We start from the raw sequence: 21456 nt of genomic DNA, 5'->3' as shown, positions 1-21456 counted from the left end.
CCAATTACAAGTAGAAGCTTAAAATGCAAACGTGATGGGAAGGATTAGCACATTGATAGGCTTTACCTAGAAGATATTTGATGGAAGTCTTAGACTCTGGAGAACAGTAGGGCAAAGAAGAAAGATGCCAGCTTCCTCAAGAAAGGAGACCAGGCACACAGAAGTGGAGCCAATTTCACAAGTGGTCTTTATAAGCTCCACTCTCAGCCTCCATGAATCTCCATCCCCAAAGAGCAGCCGCAGGTAAGTCTGTGTTTTATGCTACCTTCAGGTGTCTGGGAACCGAGGAGGCAAGTCTCCCTACTAGTTAGTACTAATGAGAGTTAATGACAAGTGGTCTGTTGGTCTCAGGGTAATTATAAGGTGTGGGTTCACAGGACTCCTCCCTAATGTCTGCCTGTGGGAAAACAGCCCAGGACCTTCTTTTTGCCGTGGGGATCAGGCAGGTGCCCCATCTCTGTTATCCAGCTCACAGCCTCCAGGCTTGCAGCCAGGGCTGCTTTAGATTCTGCTCCTCAGACTGGCCCAGGTTGTCACACTTTGAGGAGGTGAAGCTCATTGCCTCTCTCATCAATTTGGTTCTACAGCCTTCATTAAAAGGATTTACTGCATGCTAGGCTTTGTGCCAGGTACTGGGAAACGAAATCGAGTAAGAAGAGCACCTCACCACAGAAACTCATACGAGGCCCTAAAGTACTGTTGCAGAGGTACCAACTTCGTGCATGGGGAATGGGGTAATGAGGGAATGAGGGGCTGCTGGCGCCCAGGGAGTGGGAGTGTTAGGGACCGTATCACAGAGCAGGGGACAAAAACCAGAACATTTCCACTATGTAATGTGTAACACAGGGGCACCTGGCTGGCTCAGTCGGAGGAGCATGGGACTCTTGATCTCAGGAATGTGAGTTCAAGCCCCATGCTGGGAGTAGAGATTACTTAACTAAATAAAAAAATTTTTAAGAGTGTAATAGAAAAAGTCTCATTCAGTACAGCAATAACAAGACCTACAACATCCTAGAAATGAACCTAATGAGAAGTGTGTAAGAGCCAAAACTTTAAAACTCGGGTGGACACACAAAAAAGACTAGAATAGATGGAAAGATATAATTCCCATTTCCTGGATACAAAGACTCATTGTAAAGCTCTCCACTCTCCCCCAAATAACCTATAAATTCCATGTAATTCCAACAGAAAAATCACATTTTTCACAGAACTTGACAAGTTGTTTATAAACTTACTTGGAAAAGGAAATACAAAAGAAAAGCCAAAAAAAAGTGGAAAAAATGAGTTTTGGTTTTTTTTTTAACCCAACTGTTATATAAAAACTGCAGTAATTAAGACAATAAAATACTGACATAGAATCAGACAAATACTTCAATGGAACTGAAGAGAGGCCCATGAGTGTGTAAGGTAGAATTATAAACCATTTGGGAAACTGTAAATATTCAATGAATAAGTTAGAGATAATAGGCTTTCTATCTGAGAAAAATTCAATCCCTATCTTAAATCATATACAAAAATTAATCTTGAACAAGTGACCAAAAAAACATATGTACAAATAGGTAAATTACCACATCATTTATAATTGCAAAAAAATGGAACTGTACATGTCCACCAATAGGAGTCAATTTAATTACAACCAACCTGTAAAATGAAAGATTCCACAGCCTCTTAAAAGGCTAAAAGAGACATACTGCCATGGAAGGACATCCTTCCATGCTAAAGTAGTAAGCTCAGATACTCATTCTAAAGTCTAGAAAGATATGTATGAATTATTAATAGAGATTACAATAGGATGGAGGAGAAATAGCAATCTTCAGTTTCTAATTTATATACTTTTATATTATTTGAGTTCATTAAATGGGCATATATTACTTTTACCTAAAGTCCAAAAGTTTATTTTCGATTTGGGAAAAAAAAGGAGTAATATTACTACTGGTTTCTAGGTCGAACTCCATTCCTTCTCTATTCCCAGGCCTTTACTGTTCTCCATGGAGTCAAGATAAAGGGTAAGAAAATCTATCCCCCAAGGTGTTGCACAGTCTCCCTTGAGTGTAACCGCTGGGCCAAATCATTTCTCTGCTGGCTTCAACAAGTTCAGGCTGAGGTACAGAGGGCTCCCCACCACACCAGACCCAGGTGGACGTGGAGAGGGGAGGTATGCCTTCCCAGTTGGGATCACTGTTGCCCTACACCCTGAGCTCTTGGGGGGAATACAGAAATGGAGTTTCAGTGGAGCACTGGAGAGTGTCCTCAAGAGATGCCCATGCTGTTTTTCCTAGCACTATGAATCCCTCTTTTACCCTACTGTCCTCTCCATCCTAGTGCAGTTTTCACAGCCTCAGGACATCAACTGGGCCATATCTTCCAGAAGTGCATGAAAGAGGGACAGAGCAAGACTTGAACCTGCAGCCTAGGCCAGCTCAGCTAGGCCAGGAGTTTGGGTCAAAGTTCTATCTTCCTCCCCGAACACCTCACTGTCCTTAGCTTCTAGCTTCATCTTCTCTGATGCTAATGCAAGAGGCTTTTCTAAATACTACTAAAACTTCTATACGGGCCTAGGATATGCTCTGGTCCCAGGCAGTAAGTTCAAATTGGCTTTGCTTAGGTTAAAAAAAAATTTTTTTCCTACAGGTCTGGCTGCTAAGCTGGTAAACTATTATTACTAGGTGCCCAGTAATGGAGACAAAGCCCCTGCAAGTAATCAAGTGCATTGTCTGGCCCTGCCATTGTTCCATGTACAGTGATGCTCCCTTGTTGGAAGGAAAGGGAGCCAGGCTGCATCAGGACTTGGTGTTCTCACACTGGGTGTGCCATCAGCATCTCCCCAAGAGCACTAGCACACATGAAATATAAAAACCTGCAGAAAAGGCCAGTAGAACTTAGAGGAAAAAGTCATATTTTTAAATGTGTCTGTGATTTAAAAAAAAAAAGTAGAAAAAATAGAGCCTCTTACAGATCCAGCGGAGAACCTAAAAAAAGCACATACCAAATAAACCTAAGGAAAAGAAGACAACAAAGGCCAAAGCAGAAAGTCATCCTTTAGAAAACCAGAAAGTATAAGTGACAGATCCATGTGCTTTTAAATTACATACAACACTTACAAAGCTAAGAAAGAAAAGAGAAAATATACAACGTTAGAAATTAAGAAAGCAAAAAAAAAAAAAAATCACACTGAGGGAACTGAAAAGCAACATTGCATACACATTATGCTATTAAATTTGAAAATATTTCACTTTCATGGAAAACACAAAGTGAACGTTTTATACCAATAGCCATGGCAAGGGGTGGGGGGTCACAAAGATGCAAAGACCCACCCTTCAAAAAAGGTACCAGGCTCAGATGGTTTCATCAAATCCTTAAGGAATGAAATTACTATTTAAACTGTATTATTTAAATGGTTCTAGAGCACAAAGAGAAAGTTTCACAATCCATTATATGAAGTTGCTATTACTCTAATACCACCATCTGACAATGAAAACACGAAAGGTAAATTATAGGTCAATCTCATTCACAAAAACAAATGCAAAACTTCCACACTGATAAATCAAATCAAGCAGCATGCTAAAATAAATACCCCATTACCAAGTATGGATTATTCAAGGAATGTAAAAATTGTGCAATATTAAGAAATGCGTTAACACAATTCATCCTATTAACAGGCAAAGGAGAAATATTTCACCTTCAAACCATGTTCAATATATTTGATGAAATGAAACATCCACTACTAATAGGGGAAAACTTCTTAAAATGGAATGAGAGAGGAGTTGACACAAAGACCTCAAACAATCAGCAATACCACGCTTTATGGGTAACACACTACAGACATTCACATTAGAGTGAAAAGGGGGAAAAAAAATCACTAAGGATCACAATGGCCTCTGCTCACTAAATATTTGCCAAATGAATTTAACATGGAAGGACAGTCTTAGGAGCGAGGCAGTAGTCTACTGACAATGGGATCAGCTCTGAAGTCAGACATCCCTGGCCTCAATTTCAGCTCTACCCCCTCGGGAAACCTCAGTCCTCGGTCACACTACTGGCCTGAATCTCAGTTTTCTTATCTGAAAGTTGGAGCTACTACCACCTGCCTCAGAGTTGTCCCCAAGACTGAAAACTTTGCCCCATGCACAACACACATGATAAGCACTCAACAGACAGCATTACAGCTAGTTATTAACATAAAGTGGGCAATAATGCAGTAGGACTCCATTTTTATAAACAACACAAAACAGTAGTTCACTCTTGAACAATTTGAGGTTAGGGGCACTGACCCCCATGCAGTTGAAAATCTGCATATGGCTTCTGACTCCCCAAAAAGTGAACTACTAATAGCCTACTGTGGACAGGAAGCCTTACTGATAACATAAACACTTGATTACCATGTAGTTTATATGTTATACATATGATATACCATGCACTTGTAATAAAGCTGGAGAAAACATTATTACGAAAATCATAAGGAGGGGCCCCGGGTGGCTCAGTCGGTTAAGCATCCGAATTCAGCTCAGGTCATGATCTCATGGTTCATGAGTCTGAGCCTCACATTGGGCTCTGTGCTGACAGCACAGAGGATCCTCTGTCCCCCTCTCGCTGCCCCTCCCCCTGCTCATGTGCTCCCTCTCAAAAATAAACATTAAAAAAAAGAAAATCATAAGGAAAACACATTTACAGTACCATGCTGTACTTACTGGGGAAAAAAACATATAAGTCCACATATAAGTGGACCCACACAGTTCAAACTCATCTTGTTCAAGGGTCAGCTATGTGCACAAAGTCTGGAGGAACACTAGTTAACAGCGGTTAACTGGGTTGTGAAATTATGGGCAAATTCCCCTCCTGTCTATTGTCTTTCTTTTTTTTTTTTTTTTAATTTTTGATGTTTACTTATTTATTTTGAAAGAGAGCACATGTGCGCACACATGCCCATGAGTTGGGGAGAAGCAGAGAAAGAGAGGGAGAGAATTCCAAGCAGGCTCCACGTTCAGTGCAGAGCCTGAGGCAGGGCTTGATCCCATGTCCCATGAGATTATGACCTGGGCCAAAATCAAGGATCGCTTAACCAATTGAACCACCCAGGTGCCCCATGCCTATTTCTATTTTCTAATTTCTCCAAAGAACATGTATTATCTGTAAAACAAAAAAGAGAGAACAAAAAGCCAAACAACGATAACAGATTTTTGGATTTAGCCAAGATTAAGGACTGGCAAGCCTAAAGGCTAAGGTGGAAAAGGAACTAAAGTTGATAGGGGAGTAACACAGGGGAGGGGCTGGCAGGCTTCCTCTGCCCTGGGTCCTATCATCAGGAAACCCGCTCGGTTTCAGGAGCACCCACACAGGCATGGAACGATGCTCCTGGCAGAGGACGAGCTGAAGCCCTCCAGGCCCAAGGCCAGCACACCGCTCTGTACCATGCATATCCTGACCTGACTTTGCGCAACGACACAGAAATTCTGGGTGGTGGGAATGGAGTGAAAGTACTCATTTCTTAAGCCAGATGCTGGTTTTACAGGTGTGTTTACCTTGTGAAAATTCACCAAACTGCATACAGCGTGTACCCTTTCATGTGTATGCTATACTTCAATAAATTTTTTTTTTCATTAAAAACTGAGAGGAGAATACTCTGTTTCTATCACCTGCCACAGAGACTCCCTCTTAAATTCTGGTTTTAATAAATATGAACTCATGGATCAGTTTCATGGAACAGAACATTTAATCCAGTATTTTGTCTGACATGTCTCGTCTTAATCTTTCCAGACTCTATTGATTACTACTAAAATTAGCAATGAACAAGAAAAAAATTCTGGGGCAGTATGGGAGACACAAGAAAAGCCAAACAGGATGAGGGCAGTGGCTTTCACCCTGGACACACATTTGAATCACCTGAGAAGTCCTGAAAAATGCTGGTGCCTGGGCTCTCCTCCACACTAATCACATCAGACTCTCAGGGGTTGGGGTCCAGGCATTGATACTTCCTTTTTTTAAAGTTCCCCTGATGATTCTAATACGCAGTAGTGCTGAGAAACACTAAACTAGCTGAACCAGAGGGACTGGACACTCTCTCAGCAAGTTTAAGCGTGGTCCCTGTCTGTCCTGGTGGAGGCTATGAGGGGAGTGGGAGCAAGTGTTTAGGGGCTGAAGTGCCCTGGCGCCCTCCCAGGTCCTCCTCCATGTCCCAGTTCCCCCAGACCTCAGATAGAGACCAGTGGGGAACAATGCCCCCATGTGAAGGAGGCAGCCTCTGAAGAGTGGGGGAGGAGCTTCCCAAGGGTTGGACACAGAACCCTGGGTTCTGGCCCCCAGCCGAGTGTTCAGAGGGCTCTGGACCACTTGCCAGTACAGCCCCAAGACATGTACCACTGCAACCACACAACCCCAGAGCTAAGCCCTAACTACTACCCAGGGTCCAAATGACACCACTGGGAACCCACAGCTGGAAAACAGGAAACCGAGGAAAAATAACAATTAGAAAAAAGGCCACAGGGCAGAGGTCAGCATATAGCTCAACCATCACATAGGACCTGGCTCTGGGACAAGTGGCAGGGCCAATGAGGAGGGGATGCCCCAGGGCCAACCTGCCCAGAGTTTCCAACACTAACCTCTGGGGCCCCCATATCACCCTCATGTTGCAAGCACCCTACCTAAATGTGTGAGAGGAACACACATGTCTGACCCTAGCAGACAGCTATCTTGGCCCAGCAGACCCACAGCATTTTATAAGCTCCTAGATAAAACCATGATGTAAGGAGTCCCTGGCCCATACCACACTAAGCAGCCCCTCAAAGGACCTCTCTTCTCAGTCTAGAACTTAGGGATGAGCTCAAACCACAAAGAGCGAGACTGGGGGTGGGCTGAAGCCATGAACAGTGTTCTAGGATGGAGAACACAGCAGGGGAAGAGAAAGGGATGTGTTGCACCAAGAAGAACAGAATGGGCATCTCCAGGGCACAGCCTCCCCCATTCCACTGAAAATCCATCTCTGTGTGCCCACGAGACCTCAGGGTGTAGGGCGACAAAGATTCCACTTGGGAAGGGAGTCTCTCCTCTCTGAGTCCAGCAGAGCCTGGTGGTCAGAGGGAGCTCCATGTACCCAGCCTGAACTTGTTCAAGTGAGCAGAGAAATGATTTGGCCCAGGAGACCTGGGCCTTGTCCCACACTCAAGGACGAAGGTAGAGCAGAGAGTCTGTCTGGGGATGCAGAGAAGACTCTCAGCCCAGCACCATTCCAGGGTCTCTGCCTCTGGCAGAGTTACTAACCACACCCCCCCCCTCCCCCCCGCCCCAGTTCTTCCACCTTATGCAGAGAAGCCAGCAGGAATCAGGGATGGAAACTTCCTAAGGTATAGGACAGTGGATGGGCAGAAACAGCTCCTTCTGTCTAGCAGGGCTGGGAACCAAGGCCCACAGGCTAAAAGAGCAGAGAAGAACGTTGGGAAGGGGACATGGGTGCATGCTGAAGAAGATGCAAAGCAGGAAAACTCAGTCAACAGGGCAGAGAGTTTAGGAGCTCACTGTCAGGGACAAGTTGCAAACCCTTTCAATGTCTTTGTTCCCCTGGCAAAGCCCATGAGGTTAGGATTACATGTGAAAAATGCTTGGAGGCGGGGTTGAGAAATCCAATTACTTAAGCACCAAGGGCATAAGAGTTCCAGGCCACAGAGGTAACCAGGATTTGCTCAGACCCTAATCTTAGTGTCCTTAGGATGTTTGCCTCTTAAGGAATATTTCTGTGGCAAGACAGTGTTCCCTATACTTAGCCCCTGCCCGCGCTTTCCTCTAGGATGAGGCAGCCAGGGTAGTAGGAAATCAATTAAAAAATTTTTTTTGTCTAGTCTTCAGCATCCTAAATGAAGAGGCCAAACATCCTCAGCAGAGAAATAAAACAAACTTTGCAGAGCATGCAGGGGGGAGATGGGATAAACTAGGAGGGAGAGACCCAAACTCATGCAATCAAAAATGCTGGGATGTCTGTCCTTATAGGAAATCAGGGCAGAATTTGTGACCAGCCCTCAGATGAAAAGGGCTCCACTTCTGGATGACTGGGAGCCACCACATGGAAAAAGCTCAAAAGGCAAGGTGCCTTGCCTGAAGCGATGGACCTTTAGTGTCTCGCAGGGCACAAGTCAGCTCTGGCATCTACAGGAAACCTGGCCTCCCCTTAACCATTCTCTTCCTTCGAGGCATGGAGTACAGGCACACATGCACGCACACACTCTTGCCCCTTCAGGGGGCTCCACAGGTTCTGACACTTCTCCATCAGAATCTGAGACATGCAGAGAAGAAAGGGCAAACAGGAAGCATCCTTATCTACAGAAGCTGGAGAGGCAAGTAAATCTTTCGAGGTACTCAGGAAGAATCTCTGGGATAGCAAGATCTTTATTCTTCCAAGAATCCTCCAGATGAACAGTACTGAAAAGAGGGGAAGTCATGTCCAGAAAGGAGTGGGGGGAGAGGGTCAAAACAGAGACCCTCTGCTCTCTCAGAAGCAAAGTTGAGAAGTAATGCAGTTCAGGGTATGGCCCATAAACTGTTTATCACTAGTCCACAACTCCTAAAGCCATCATAGCGATATGAACCTGCTGCAACATGCAAAAGCATGTCCACTGGACACACCCCATCCAGTGGCTCACAGACCAATCTGAATGGTGAACTCCCAAGGTGAGCCATGCCTGGCACAAGCTGCAAACTCCTTGTACAAAGTAGGACCATGTTTCCATCTGCAACATTTTGGGTGTTAAGAGAAAAAGAAAACTGGCACTTTGTGCCACATTGAGTTTGAGAAAAACTAACTTGGGTAACCCCTTCATTTCATAAAGGAAATGGAAGTCCAAGGATACTAAGTGCCCCCAAGCTAAATGACAGCACCCAGACACCGGAGCAGCGTTGGGAAGAGAGAGGAGAAGAAACCAGACAACCGTACTTCTCAGCTTCCTCTTCGCAGCCAGTGGTCTCCATGGGAACCCCAATGCAGGAAGGGTTGCAAGACCCACACATTCCCACTGAGTAGGGGGCAATTCAGGGTTCAAGGCAGAATGTGCAGACTCAGTATTTCAATTCTGCTTTACCTGAATCTCAAACCCAACACATCCATACCCAACACTTTCCTTTCAAAACTAAGCTTTCTTCCCAGCTGTTCAATTCCTGACCCCACTACCCTAATAATCTGTAAGCACCAGATCCCGGAAACACTAACTTACTGAAAACAAGGCTGGTGTGTGGATTCTTCCTGCACAGTCCCTTGAGGTCCACCGAGCCAGTATGAAAGCAAACATACAGAGCTAGGAGCTAGGCACAGCTCGGGGTGAAGGGGTTGGTCAGCCACGTGCAAGTTCACAGCCCCAAACACAAAGATCAAAAGCCTTTACTACATAAAAAACAAAACTTGCCAATGCTGGTTTTCCCCCTCAGAGTTATGAGTGTTGGTGATTTAGTCAATGTCTCTTGCTTCCAATGATATGGTGAAGATCAAATAATGATTTCTCTTTTTTTTTTTTTTTCAGGATCTAGTATTGCACCTAGAACATGGTAAATGCTCATAAACACTGAAAGACAAAGGGAAGAAAAAATGGAGATACAGTGAGTGGGGTCACAGTCCTTCCTGGATAGCATGATAATCAATAGATTCTCACCCTCTGAGCCATTCCTGTCCCCTATTTCCCCAAAGGCTTCTTAAACTAACCCCCAAGGAAGTCACCTCCTTCTCAGAAGCTGCACACATGCTGGGAACAAGGGGGAGTCCTCAGCTGACTGCCAGATGCGAGAGTGTGAGAGGAAATGAGGCCAAAAGCCCAAGAGGTCAGGGTGGGAAAAAGAGAACTGGGAGACCCCGAAGCTCAGCCAAACCAAAGCCCCTCCCCATGCTCCCCACCCCCACCTCCAGCCAGCCAAACCCCTTGCTAGGGAGGGGATTTGGAGGGGAGGGAGGGGACTTGGCAGGACCATAAAGACCATTTCTAGCAGCTGGAGGGAACCCAGAGCCCAGGCTCCTCCTCAGCAAGCCCAGCAAGAGGGCCACCAGAGCCCTCACTGTGATCCCCGTGCCCTGGCAGGCAGGAAGGCTCTCCCTCCGGCTCACTCACACATCTATCCTGCAATGTCCTCTCCCTTCCCAGGACATTCAAAAGTGGTTGGGGTCACTAAGGAGGTGGGGCTCTGAGACTCTAACTGCAGTCCTTATCACGTGGGGTGGGGGAAGCCCTCACTCTCTCCATTCTCAAACTCCACTCTGAAGTCCCCTGTGCTCCATTCGCTTCCTGCACTCGCCTACTTCTGTATCTCCCCAAGTTCACTGCTGCTTGTAAACTTACCTGGGGGGGGCGGGGGGGGGGGAGTTTCCACTAGACGCTCACAAGTGGCTGGAGAATAGGAAGAGCAGGCAAGAAAGATCTAGCACGAATCACCCACGGTGTGTGGATCACAAATCCTCAACAAAGGGGGATTTCTGCAGTGGTCCAAAGGAGAGACAGAAGGCAGAGATCCCGGGCATAGTCCCAAAATAGTTTCCAGACATCCTCAGCCAGTTGAGGATTCCCATGGGGCAGAGCGTGGGAGCAGCGTGGGAGCCCGAAAGCAGGGTGGCCTGGAGCTCTCGGCACTGGGCACTCACTCCTGTCCAGGCTGCCAAGAAGGAGGTGGTGGCAACAGTGTGTGCTATGGCATGTTCCTCGGGATATCATGGGCACACACACATAACATACTAGCCAGTTAAATGACAAACTGCGTTTATCAAGCTCAACTCTATGCCTGTGAGAGGCATCACTTACACACACCCTACATCATGGATATTCCTGAAACTCTGGCGGGACTGAACGCACAGCAGATGAGCACATTCCCACCTCCTGCTGCATACCATTCACCCATGAAGTTTACCCATCTCGCACCCATACTATGGGAGCACAGACTCTGACATGTGACACCCCCTCGTCCCATGTCCCAGAGTCTTGGCCTGAACTCAGAATGAGCTCACACACCAGACACATCTTCCTACACCACAACCTGCTGAGGGAAGAGGATCTGATAAGACTGCCTCATCTGGGTATGTGGGACCGCACCCAACTGGCCACCTAAGAAAACTCCATGTGGGGGAAAGGCAGCACCAGGAAAGGGGCTGGCAGGGGGGTGGTCAGATCTGAGTGCTTTCTGGCAATGCCCAAGCCGAGCCAAGAGGAGGCTAGGATTCTCAGACAGACGACTCAACAATAAAAACAAGCACAGACACAATCTCAGAACTTTAAAAACCAAGCCAGCTCAGGCCCTGCTCTAAGAGGGAAGGAGGAAGACGTGTTTGAAAGGCTTCCTCTGCTTTTGCAAGTAGCCTCTGCCGCATGCCCACAACACCAAAGGTTGAGGTATTAGGCTGGGAGCTTCCAGCAGCACTGCAGGGCCAGCAGAATGCAGGCAGGGAGAAACGGAGAACACACTTGGAAAGAGCTGAAGAGAAGCCATCGCTAGGCAGGAGGGGGGCGCTTCGGGGAGTAAACAAACCTGCCAGCAGTCCTTCCTCCCAGCAGAGAGGGAAGCTCTGGCTGACAAGGCCGGAGACACAGAGGAAGGAGGGAGCTGCCCCCTGCCCTGAGCCCATCTGTCCTCATCCCCTTGTCCTGTTTTCCCCAGGGTGGGGGGAAGAACAGGTGCACTCCATGATCTCTGTGCCCACAGCCCTCAATAGGACACACGGTGATTACAGCTCCCCCAGTCAGCAGTGGGAGGCCAGGGAAGGAAGCGGAGGTGGAACCGGGGGTTCTGCTCCGGAGAAGAGAGCGAGTGAGCTCACAGCTCTCTCCTCCCCACCCACAGCACCGCCAGTATCAACCACCCTCTGCTTGCCTCAGGGGCCACCCACTACTCCCAGCCTCACCAAGACGTGCCCAGCTCCCCAGGGGAGCTAATGCCACCTGGCTCTTCTTCTTCCCCCAGAACAGGTTTCAGAAGCAAAATTTATGCCCTCCCCTAAGCACTTCCTTGCCTCAAGTTCCTTGGGAGGAGTCCAGGGAACCACCCTGGCTCCTGATCCACCCGGCAGCCTCACCCAGGAGCCCCCATCCCACGTGGGGAAGCAGAGCCCCTCCCTGCCAGCGTCCCCACCCAGGCAGTGAGGCGGCAGGGTGCCACTTCCAGCACCTCCACAGAGCTTCCCACAGCTTTCCCAGGAAGTGGGAGGAGGATTTCCAGGGACCAAAGTCTAAAAGCGTCCAGGGACTACAGCAGCTCGCCTACCTGCTACCCAAGCAACCTGATTCCCCCAGCTCCCCATAGGCTCCATGGGCCAAAGGGGAAAGAAGAGCTGAGCCAGGGGCAGGGACAGGATCCCTCCCTCCCAGGAGAAGTCCCCTCCATACTGCCCCTGCCCAGCACTCCTTCCCCAGCCTCTCTGCTTGGACTTGAGAGGCAGCCACATGAAACTGCCTCCTGCTCAGTTTTCTCCACCCTGGGCCAGCAGAGGATACTGCTGAGTAATCCCAAACACTCAGCGGGTCCCTGGCCCTGAAAAGAGGGGCAAAGCCCAGGGAAACCTACTGATCCTGGTCCTTGCCAATCTGAGAGGAACATCTGTATTCCCTAGTAATGGCTGATACCCCCACCAGATTCTGCCCTGCCCCAAATACCCGAGTCCTGGCCCTCAGGCGATCACATGGAGAAGCTCAATGCCCCCTTCTCTGCTTCCCACGCACCTGGTAACATTCCCTTCCCAGTCCCCCAGACACCAATCTGCACAGAGTAACAGCCACCCGCCGGATTCCCAGTCATGATATTGCATCAGCCCCCACCCTACCCAAAATATCCTCACCCCCACCACCTCCTCTCATCTCCAGCCATCTCCATGGTGACAGCAGCATGACTAATGACACCCTATCAGCTTCAGACACAGAAGCACAATCCCCCCTCCCCCTGAACCCCCCCCCCCCCCGGGATTTCTGCAGGTTGGATGCTAACCAACCCAGCAGCGCCAGGGACATTCTCGAGAGATTTCCAGAGGCCAGGGTGGGGAGTGGGTTGCATGTCTTAAAAAAAAAAAAAAAAAAAAAAAACAGTTCAACAAACCCAATCCCAACTGCACCCAAACCATCCAGCTGAGAAAGCAAAAAGAATCCAAACAAAACCCACACAGGCCTGAGAATTCATTGGTCGCCCACACCCCCGCCACCCCTCCCCCTCAGCTGCTGCTACACACACAGTGGGAGATTAAGGGATCACCAGAGGAGACCCTTTATTTTTATCCAATCCAGTCAAACACTTCACCCCCACCACACACACACACACACACACACACACACACACACACGCACGCGTGTGCGCGCGCGCGCGCACGCACACACACAAGGTACCTTGACAGCAGCCCCTTGTCCCCACGGCCCGGCTCCTTCACCAGCCTTTATTTCCACCTGCAAAAGAAGCCAGAGAGACTGATGAGCCCGGCTGACACCAGCAAAGAAGCAAAGTCCTTCTGCTGCACACCCCCAGCACCACTGCAGGGGAAGGAGGAGAATGGGAGGGAGGGGGCCTCGGAAAGAAAGGATAGCAGGGACCATCTTCCTGCCTCCAGCTGCCGCCCAGACTCTCGGTGGATCTGCTCATTTGCCTTCCTGTGTTTTTGTTTTCATTTCTCCTCTTTCCACCCTCCAGAGATCCAGGAGGGCACTGCCCCTCCTCCTGCGTCCTGTCTGGCCTCGTCCCTCCCCGCCCTGCCCGCTCTACCTCGGCCGGCCTCCTCTGGTGCATCGGCCGGCGGGCCTCCCATTATCCCCGCCGGAGCACACGGAGGGAGGCACTGCAGAGGAGGCGGCGGCCAGCTGCCGGCTTGGCTCCCCTCCCCGCCGCCGGCGAGGCTTGTGTGGAGGGGGCGGCGCGCTCGCCAGCCAATCCCCGTGGCCCGACGGGCGGGGGCAGGGCCGCCGGGGGCTGGACCTGCCTAGCCGGGAGGCGGGGGCGCCGCCAAGGGTGCCGCGGAGCTGCGCTGGCTGCTGCCCAGGCCTGCCGCCGCCGCTCCCAGGCCTGCCGGGGATCCCGGGGCACCCCACTTCCTCCCGAGTAGGGGACCCTGAAGGTAATACCCAGGGCGTCTCCTGCATCTCCGGGGTCAGAGATAACAGACTGCGCCTGAGGTCGAGCTGGGGCGCACTGGTGGGATTCCCCCTCCAGCCACTCTCTAAGCCCAGGAACACTAGCACACTGCCTCATCCCGGCGGCAGCCAGGCCGGTGCCAGGTGCTAGGAGAAGAGAGCCGGAGGAGTGACAGCCTCTGCAATCTTCCAAGAAGAAGAAGAAAGCCTTGGCACTATGAACCTTTACCCCATTTTTGCAGATGAGGAAACAAGGCAAGGCAAGTAAAGGAACTTACCCAAGGTGACAATAGCTAGAACACAGCAGGGTTGGGACTCCAAGCCAGGTTCATCTGGCTCTAAAGACCAGACTCTTAACCCTTAAACAGTCCTCCTCCTCCCTCCCTCTAGCGCCCACCTCAGAAAATAGACTTCTTGAAGCCCACCCACACTGCCTGTGGCTCAGACTCATGGAGTCAGCCTTGCCCTCCCCATACACACCAACACCCACAGCTCACCCTAGATCACTCATCCCTCATGCCTGAACATACCCCACCCCATCCAGACAGCCTCCTCCACCACTACCACCACTAGGATGTTTCCTCCTCTCTCAGAAAGGTCATGGATGAAGGTGGCCCTCCAGGCCCCAGAGCCTCCCCAGACCTCAGGACTTTCTATCCCCAGAAAAGGCTGAGGAGGGGAGGTGACCCAGACCCAAAAAACTCTGGCCTCCAGTTCCTGGACTCTGAGCCTTTGAAGCCTACAACACCCTGGAGACTAAAAGGGCAGCAGGAGAACAGAATGGGGAGAGCAAAGTCTTACAAACCACTCCTGGATTTAATTTCCTGGGTATCCCTGAGCACACCCTGCTTCACCCTATCTCCTCCCTGTAGCTGAACACCCCAAAGTTTCCACCTCCTGGGAAGGGGACTGCCACAGACTCTGGTGCTCACACATCTGGTTCGGTTCACAGCTCCATCACGACCTAGCTGCAGCACCTTGGTGGTGTTACTTTACCTGTCTTAGCCTCACTTTGCTCTTCTGTAAAATGGAACTACAAACAGTAGCTAACTCATGCGCGGCCAGCAGGATTCTATGAAGAAATGCAGCTGCTACTTCTTGAGAATCTTACAGATGAAGAAGCTGAGGTCACAGAGGAGAAGTGACTGGTAGGACTAGTTAGGATCTGTGAAAGCCCCTGTTTCAGTGATGTGTTCTGCTATCCGCTCCACCATAGATGCCCAACTGCTGTGCCCTCCACGGGGCCCCAAGGAGATACTCAGAATGGGATGAGAGAGAGCAAAGCTGGCCTCTGGTGAGGAGACTCCAAAGAGGCACTGCACTGGGGCCTCACCCCTGGGGATAAAGGGCAGCCCTCATGGGCTCCTCCCCAGGGCAGGTAACAAGGTAAAGGCAAGGAGCAGTGTCCTGAGCCATGGCTCAAGATGGAAAACGGCTTCTGCGCCCCGTAGCTCTTACCTCGGCCAAGTCAAGTGAAGTCCTTCCTTTATTCTCCTTTATTCTGGTCCCCAGAACCCCTGGCCCGCCCACCCACACCATACACAGTCTGCTGCTGAATAAGAGTGACTAACACTGCTTGGACAGTAACAATTAATACTGTTGCTGCTGCGGCTGCCACAGTTTATCAAGCCCCTGCTACGTCCCAGGCCCTGTGCCAATTACGCTGTAGGAGCATCTCATTGGACTTATTCCACACACAACCTCATCTTTAACGGAGAAGCAGACTTAGAGATGTTAAGTTACTTGCCCATCAACACACAGCTGGTGGGCAGTGAGCTAGAATTCCAATCTATGCTTTTCTCAGTCCAGTTCTTTAATCCCTCTCTCTGCCAATCCTGGGGAAATGCAAAAAGGGATAGGGTCATTTGAACCTAACCACTTCCCTTCAAACTATGGGTCTGAGAATTGTAATGTTTTTCATGCCTCAGAGACTTCTTGAAGCTGCTCCTTGACTCAGTTCCCCTCCCCTTCTCCACCCCCCCCCCCCCCCCGGCCTGGTGCAAGGCTTCATCCAACTGTCACCTCCCTCTGAGGCTTTCCCAGTTCATCTAGCTTCTGTGAGTATGCCCCATTCCTCCAGGGGCCTCACAGCACAGTGCACAGCTTTCCTCCAGCACCAGTCACAACCAAGTGCAGTTATTTATTTACACGGCGGTCTTCCCCACGTGGGCGGGGGCCCTGTCTTCCCCACTTTACTAGGCTCTGCACAGAGCTGGAATGTGCTGAGCTGACTTTCTAGGCAAGGAGGGAGGAGAGACAGGGGGTTGGGCACTGAAATGGAGATGCCACTCTCCTGGTTGACCTTCCCTTTGAGGTCCCCAAGGATCAGAGGGACACCTGCTCTCATGGGAGGGCAGGACCTGCTAGAACTAAACTACAGCTGAGTCTCAGCCAGCACATATCTTCCTCACCAGCCTGCAAGAGCCATTTGGACTGCTTGACCCCCACTCCCACCCCACTGCTAACTCAGTCCTACCCCACCCACAGGTCCTGGCCCACCCCCCAGCAGCCTGCAGATACTCTAGAATAGCCCAGAGTCCCAGAGGCAGTCCACCTGCTCCCATCCCATCTCTGTCCCACACTGGAATGCCAGGGCTCTAAGGAGTCACAAAGGTGCATGCTCCCAGCAGAGACACGCGCCATACCCCCACAATACAATCAACTATCTCCCATCTCTATTGGCCTTTCTACATTTTGGTCTTCTCAGGGACTAACCCAGAGGTACTTGGGACCCCTGGGGACTGAGGGTTCCTCCCCACTTTCTATCATGACCCCAGTCCCACTATACTCCCAGCAAGAGGAATGGGGCTACAGCCCTCCCCACTGGGGAGAGGCAGATGGATTCACTCACTCTCAGAACACACAAATTACCCAATACTGAGAATCTCAGGAACACAGATACCCACAGGCCGGAAACCACACTGATACACAAAGACTAGGGAATGGGGACACATCCAGACATAGATTCAGGAGCCTGTACAGGAACATCAAACAAACATCAACCTCATTGTAGGGCCCCATACTTGGAACATGATGTATCATCTCTTACTTAATCCTCAAAACAAACCAGGGAAACAGGAGTTATTCATGCCCATTCTAAAGATAAGAAAAATCAGTTTACAGGATGGCCAAGCACCTTGCCTAAGGTCACACAGTGAGAGAATGACTGAGCAGGGCTCTTGCCACCCCTTCACTTGCAGTGATACAGTTGGGGCTGCTCTGTGTAGTTCTATGATTTTCGGATCAACTTACCTCTTCTAGAGTTGGCAGGAGGTAGACAGACTTCTCTGGCATAGCTGTGTCCTGAATGAGGTCATTCCCCACAAAGCTTTCCTTTAAAGCTCAGTTCAAGACCCACTTCCTCCAGGAAGCCTTCTAGGGTTACCCCAGTCCTCTGCCAGCTGACAGCACTTCTAATGTTTCTCATTTGACACTTGCTACCGATATTTCTCCCTCTGGGTGTCCTGCCTCCTCAACCAGAATGGTTGGAGTCGTGACTTCCCCAAGCCCCTGAGGGGTTTTGCGCACACTGAAGGCACCTGGAGTCAACTGTGGGGGAGTCACACCCTCGTTTCCTTCCCTCTCCATCACACAAAGGATCCTGCCAAAGAAACCCAATACCCCCTCCACCTTCAGAGCCTATGTTTGAAGTCCCCGGTGTCCACGCATCAATTTCCACCCAAGTAATTGCAGCCCATCACACACATCATCCCCTATATTTGAAACTCTTTGCGGTTGTCATGGGAACTGCCTTTGCCTTCATTCACTGATCAGGCCTCACAATTAGCTTTGGCAGCGGAAGTCTGTGTCAACAGCAATCACAAGGAAGAGGAGGAGGAGATGGAGTGTGCAGTGTGCGGAGGAGAAGGAGAGGAGGAGAAAAGGTGCTTCTGGAGATGCAGCGAAACAAACTGAACCCATGCGCCCAGCAATGTCCGAGGGAATACTATCAGAACAGCCAACAACCCCACCACAAGTTTCCATACTAACAAACAGAATGCACCTGCCCCCTCCCCCACCCCAGCTAACAGGTAGCAGCTGTAGCTCTGCCCACACCCTGCCCGCCCTCCTAGATGCTTGTGAGAAAGTCTTGCAGTCTACGAGCCGCATCTGGGTTCCCCCACCCCAAATACAACAGCCTTGGGCCACCAAATGTTCCAGGATCCAGGCAAACAACACGGACCCTAAGAGGTGGTTGAGAGGTGGGACAGGAATGCCGAGTGGTTTAGAAACCTGTGGATAGCGCCCGTGGAAGACTTCCAAGAGGAATTAACACAAAGCGCGTCTTACCTTTCACCCGGAGGACCTGGGAACACCCTCAGGTGGCCCCTTGCTGTCTGTCCGCAGCCTTCCACACCCTGCCACCAGCCATGAGCATTCAAGAAGCATCTCTACACACCTCAAGCTCAGGGACAATGCTCCCTTTCTCCCTTCCTCCTGGAAGCCCCCTTGTCCTTCACATATCGCTACACTGAAACTCTCAGAATCTGTCCCTTCCCCTCCCCACTGAGCCCAAAGGTAAGTAAGGCTCATCTCTGCCTTGGAGGCGTCCCTCTCTTATAGCCCTGACACACCGTACCGTAATTATTTGTTTCCATGCTTGTCTCCCTCCCCAGACTGTGAGCTCATTAAGGACGGAGTAAGCGCTACCTCCTCTTTACCCGCAGCTGAGGCTCCAAGCGCGCGCGTGCCTTGCGCACAGCCAGTCCCAGGCAATTCTCTGAATCAGGCTGGGAAGGCAGCTCGCAGGTCTACAAGTCAAAGCAGAGGACGTCCTGCCCATCCCCCCACCACTGAAAACTGTGGCCGATGCCAGAGAGAGGAATTGCCCTCCCCCTCGCACTGGGGACGCTGTGAGGCCCGGGACCAAGGAAACATTCTGGGAAGGTGCCTCTCCTCCTTGTCCTAGCACTTAGCTCTTCCCAACACCCCACTCCTTACTGGGGCATGAATCCTTATCCTTGAAGAGCAGAGCAATCAATAAAAAGAGAAAAGTCAAGAGCAAGCCGCTCAGGGTCCTTCCTGCACGAATGGCTCAGAAGTGGAACAGAATCTAGTCCAGTGCCTCAGTATTCGTTTTTGACCCGGCACCTCCACACCCTTCCTGAGGCTTCCTCTGGCAGTAATGAGGAGGGGTGGGGGCCTATGGGGCACAGTGCAGTCTGGCACATACCCCCAAATGACTCTGCCCACTATAATTTCCCTTCCATGTGGAAAATCCAGAATTGCTGCCCGACCAGCAGTGATAGGTACACTACTCTGTCCACGGACTCCCTGACGGGTATGGGGAGGTAGGGCATACTGCACTTGGCTCTTGTACAGGTTAGAGCCAGCAGTGCAGGAAGATCTTGTGCAACCTGAAGCAAGCAGGCAACCCCCAGACCTGGGGTCACCGGAAGGCCAGCCAGTCACCCTACAATGAGCTGCCTGCCCGCTTTCTTTTCTCCCTCCCTCAAAGACCAATACAAACTTAGGTTATCAGATTTCTTATGCAAATGCCAGGAGACAAGGCCACAGAGGGGTGTGTCCACTCCAGGTGTGCCAGCAGCCTCCACCCTGCACGGCCACACTCAGGTAGAGGCCCACGCAGCAGCCCTGAACGCCTCTCCCTGGAACAGCCAGCTGAGCTGCAGCACAGCTCAAGGAAGATGAAGAGGTGCCTTTCCTTTCTAACACCTCTCTTCCTGAGCATCTGCCCTCAACCCACAAGGGAGCTGCAAAGAAGTGATGGGAAGGAGGGCGTGGAAGTAGTGACAACTCCTGAGACCCCTGATGTGGTCTTCCAACTCGCCTGGTCCCCACACTGCCTTCTCCAGAATGAGAGGCTCAACGCTGAGAGGAGACAACAGGCTCAGGGCTAGATGTAAACATGGACAAGGTCCACCAAGGCCGCTGGTCAAGACTGTGGGCGTTAGAGACCACTTCTCCCTAGGGAGCTTCAGAGACAGCCTTTGATGGGGGAGCCCCACCACATTTCTATTGTTATTCTTTCCCCATGGCAGGTAAATAAAACATGGCCCATGCCCTCAAGGAGAAGCAATGAGCTTCAGCGTATGTTAGAAGCCAGGAAAAGCACTATTCATTTCCACACCCTTCACCACTTACCTTAGGGTGGGGACAGGGATCCCAATCCAAAATATCCTTCTGAGAGCAGACAACAGAAACCACGCTTTCCTCAACCCAGATACAGATTTCAGTGAGGGCTCAGAGATCACAGGGAAACTCCATGTTCAATAGAACTTCTCATAGTAATGGAAATATATCTTGTGCTGTCCCATACCCAAGACACTAGCCACTGAAAAGTAGCTAGTGCAACTGAGTTACTGAATTTAATGTTATTTCATTTTAATTAAAATTTAAACAGCCACACATGGCTAATGAATACTATACTGGACAGCTCAGGTAGGGCATATTTCTTAAATTTGGGGAGGCCATGAATACTACTGAGAATCTGCACAAAATCACTGACCCTCTCCCCTGAAGAAACACACCCCTCTACAGTCACATACCAATTGGCAGAAAGTTTCAGAAAGTTCACACTCTATTCCAACCTAGGTCTGCGATTAGGTCTGCGATTGTCTAGATCTTGACCAAAAACTTTTACGGCCTAAGAGAGGTGTTTCTTCTGCAATGTAGTTGTCTAAGGAATACAAAAACAGACCTGATGTTATACTCTACGGTCTTAGCAAGAGACACCAAACATAGAAGTCCCACCTGATACAGAAAGTCCTCATAAAACCCCTGCCAGTCAATACCCAGCCTCTACCCAGACGTGTACAGGTACAGGTACAGGAAATGCACTCCTCTCTCAGGCCTGGCTCTCCACTTCTGGAATAGCTGTAAATGTTACATGATTCTTTTGTCTTTTATCTCTTTTTTTTTTCCAATTAAGTTCTATGCCCAAAGTAGGGCTTGAACTCATGACCCCGTGATCAAGAGTCATATGTTCCAACGACTGAGCCAGCAAGGCGCCCCTAGACGATTCTTTTTTTTCTAACATAGGTTCAATATCCCTGCTTATAACTTCCACGCACTTCCAAAAGTTCTGCACACCCCTCTACACATAGAAATTCACTCCCTCTTTCACATAAGACTTACCTTAGCATTCCTCATTTCCAAGCGGCAGAGCCATTTCCTTCAGTCATCCTGCATGTGGCCACTCTGACAGATCGAGGTAGGCTGTCAACATCTCTTTTAGAGTTTCAGCTCTTCTTACTTGCTAGGAAACCAGGGTTCCTTGCTTGTGCATTTTCTCTTTTTAAACAAGCACAATACCCTAGATGTACCCTGATTACATTCCATCAAGTTTGGTTGGAGCCCATTGCTCTAAACTGCCCCAATCTCCTTAACCCCTTGTTCTACCATTCAACTTAATACCTGCACTGCCACCATAAGCACG

The 21456-nt window shown here is 49.8% G+C and overlaps 1 protein-coding gene across 3 annotated transcripts in view; it reads right to left on the bottom strand.

Moving 5' to 3' along the window:
- Nucleotides 1–21456, bottom strand: part of TET3 (tet methylcytosine dioxygenase 3) — a 104975-nt gene that overhangs the window by 75775 nt on the left and 7744 nt on the right. The window contains exons 1-2 of one of the 3 annotated variants that reach the window (XM_042981753.1): nt 20567–20969; nt 13323–13379 (exon numbers count right to left, since the gene is read on the bottom strand). Coding sequence is in view for 2 of the 3 variants with exons in the window: in XM_042981752.1 (XP_042837686.1) it covers nt 13323–13379; nt 13693–13716 (81 nt within the window). In the remaining variant the exon portion in view is untranslated. Of the gene's footprint in view, nt 1–13322; nt 13380–13692; nt 13763–20566; nt 20970–21456 lie in introns of those variants that run through there. The other 2 variants (XM_042981752.1, XM_042981751.1) reach the window with 2 other exon arrangements.

This window comes from Panthera tigris, chromosome A3, assembly GCF_018350195.1.
Source record: "Panthera tigris isolate Pti1 chromosome A3, P.tigris_Pti1_mat1.1, whole genome shotgun sequence".
Taxonomy (NCBI): domain Eukaryota; kingdom Metazoa; phylum Chordata; class Mammalia; order Carnivora; family Felidae; genus Panthera; species Panthera tigris.
Note: the sequence above shows the minus strand (reverse complement) of the source record. Positions and strands in the feature narration are given on the sequence as shown.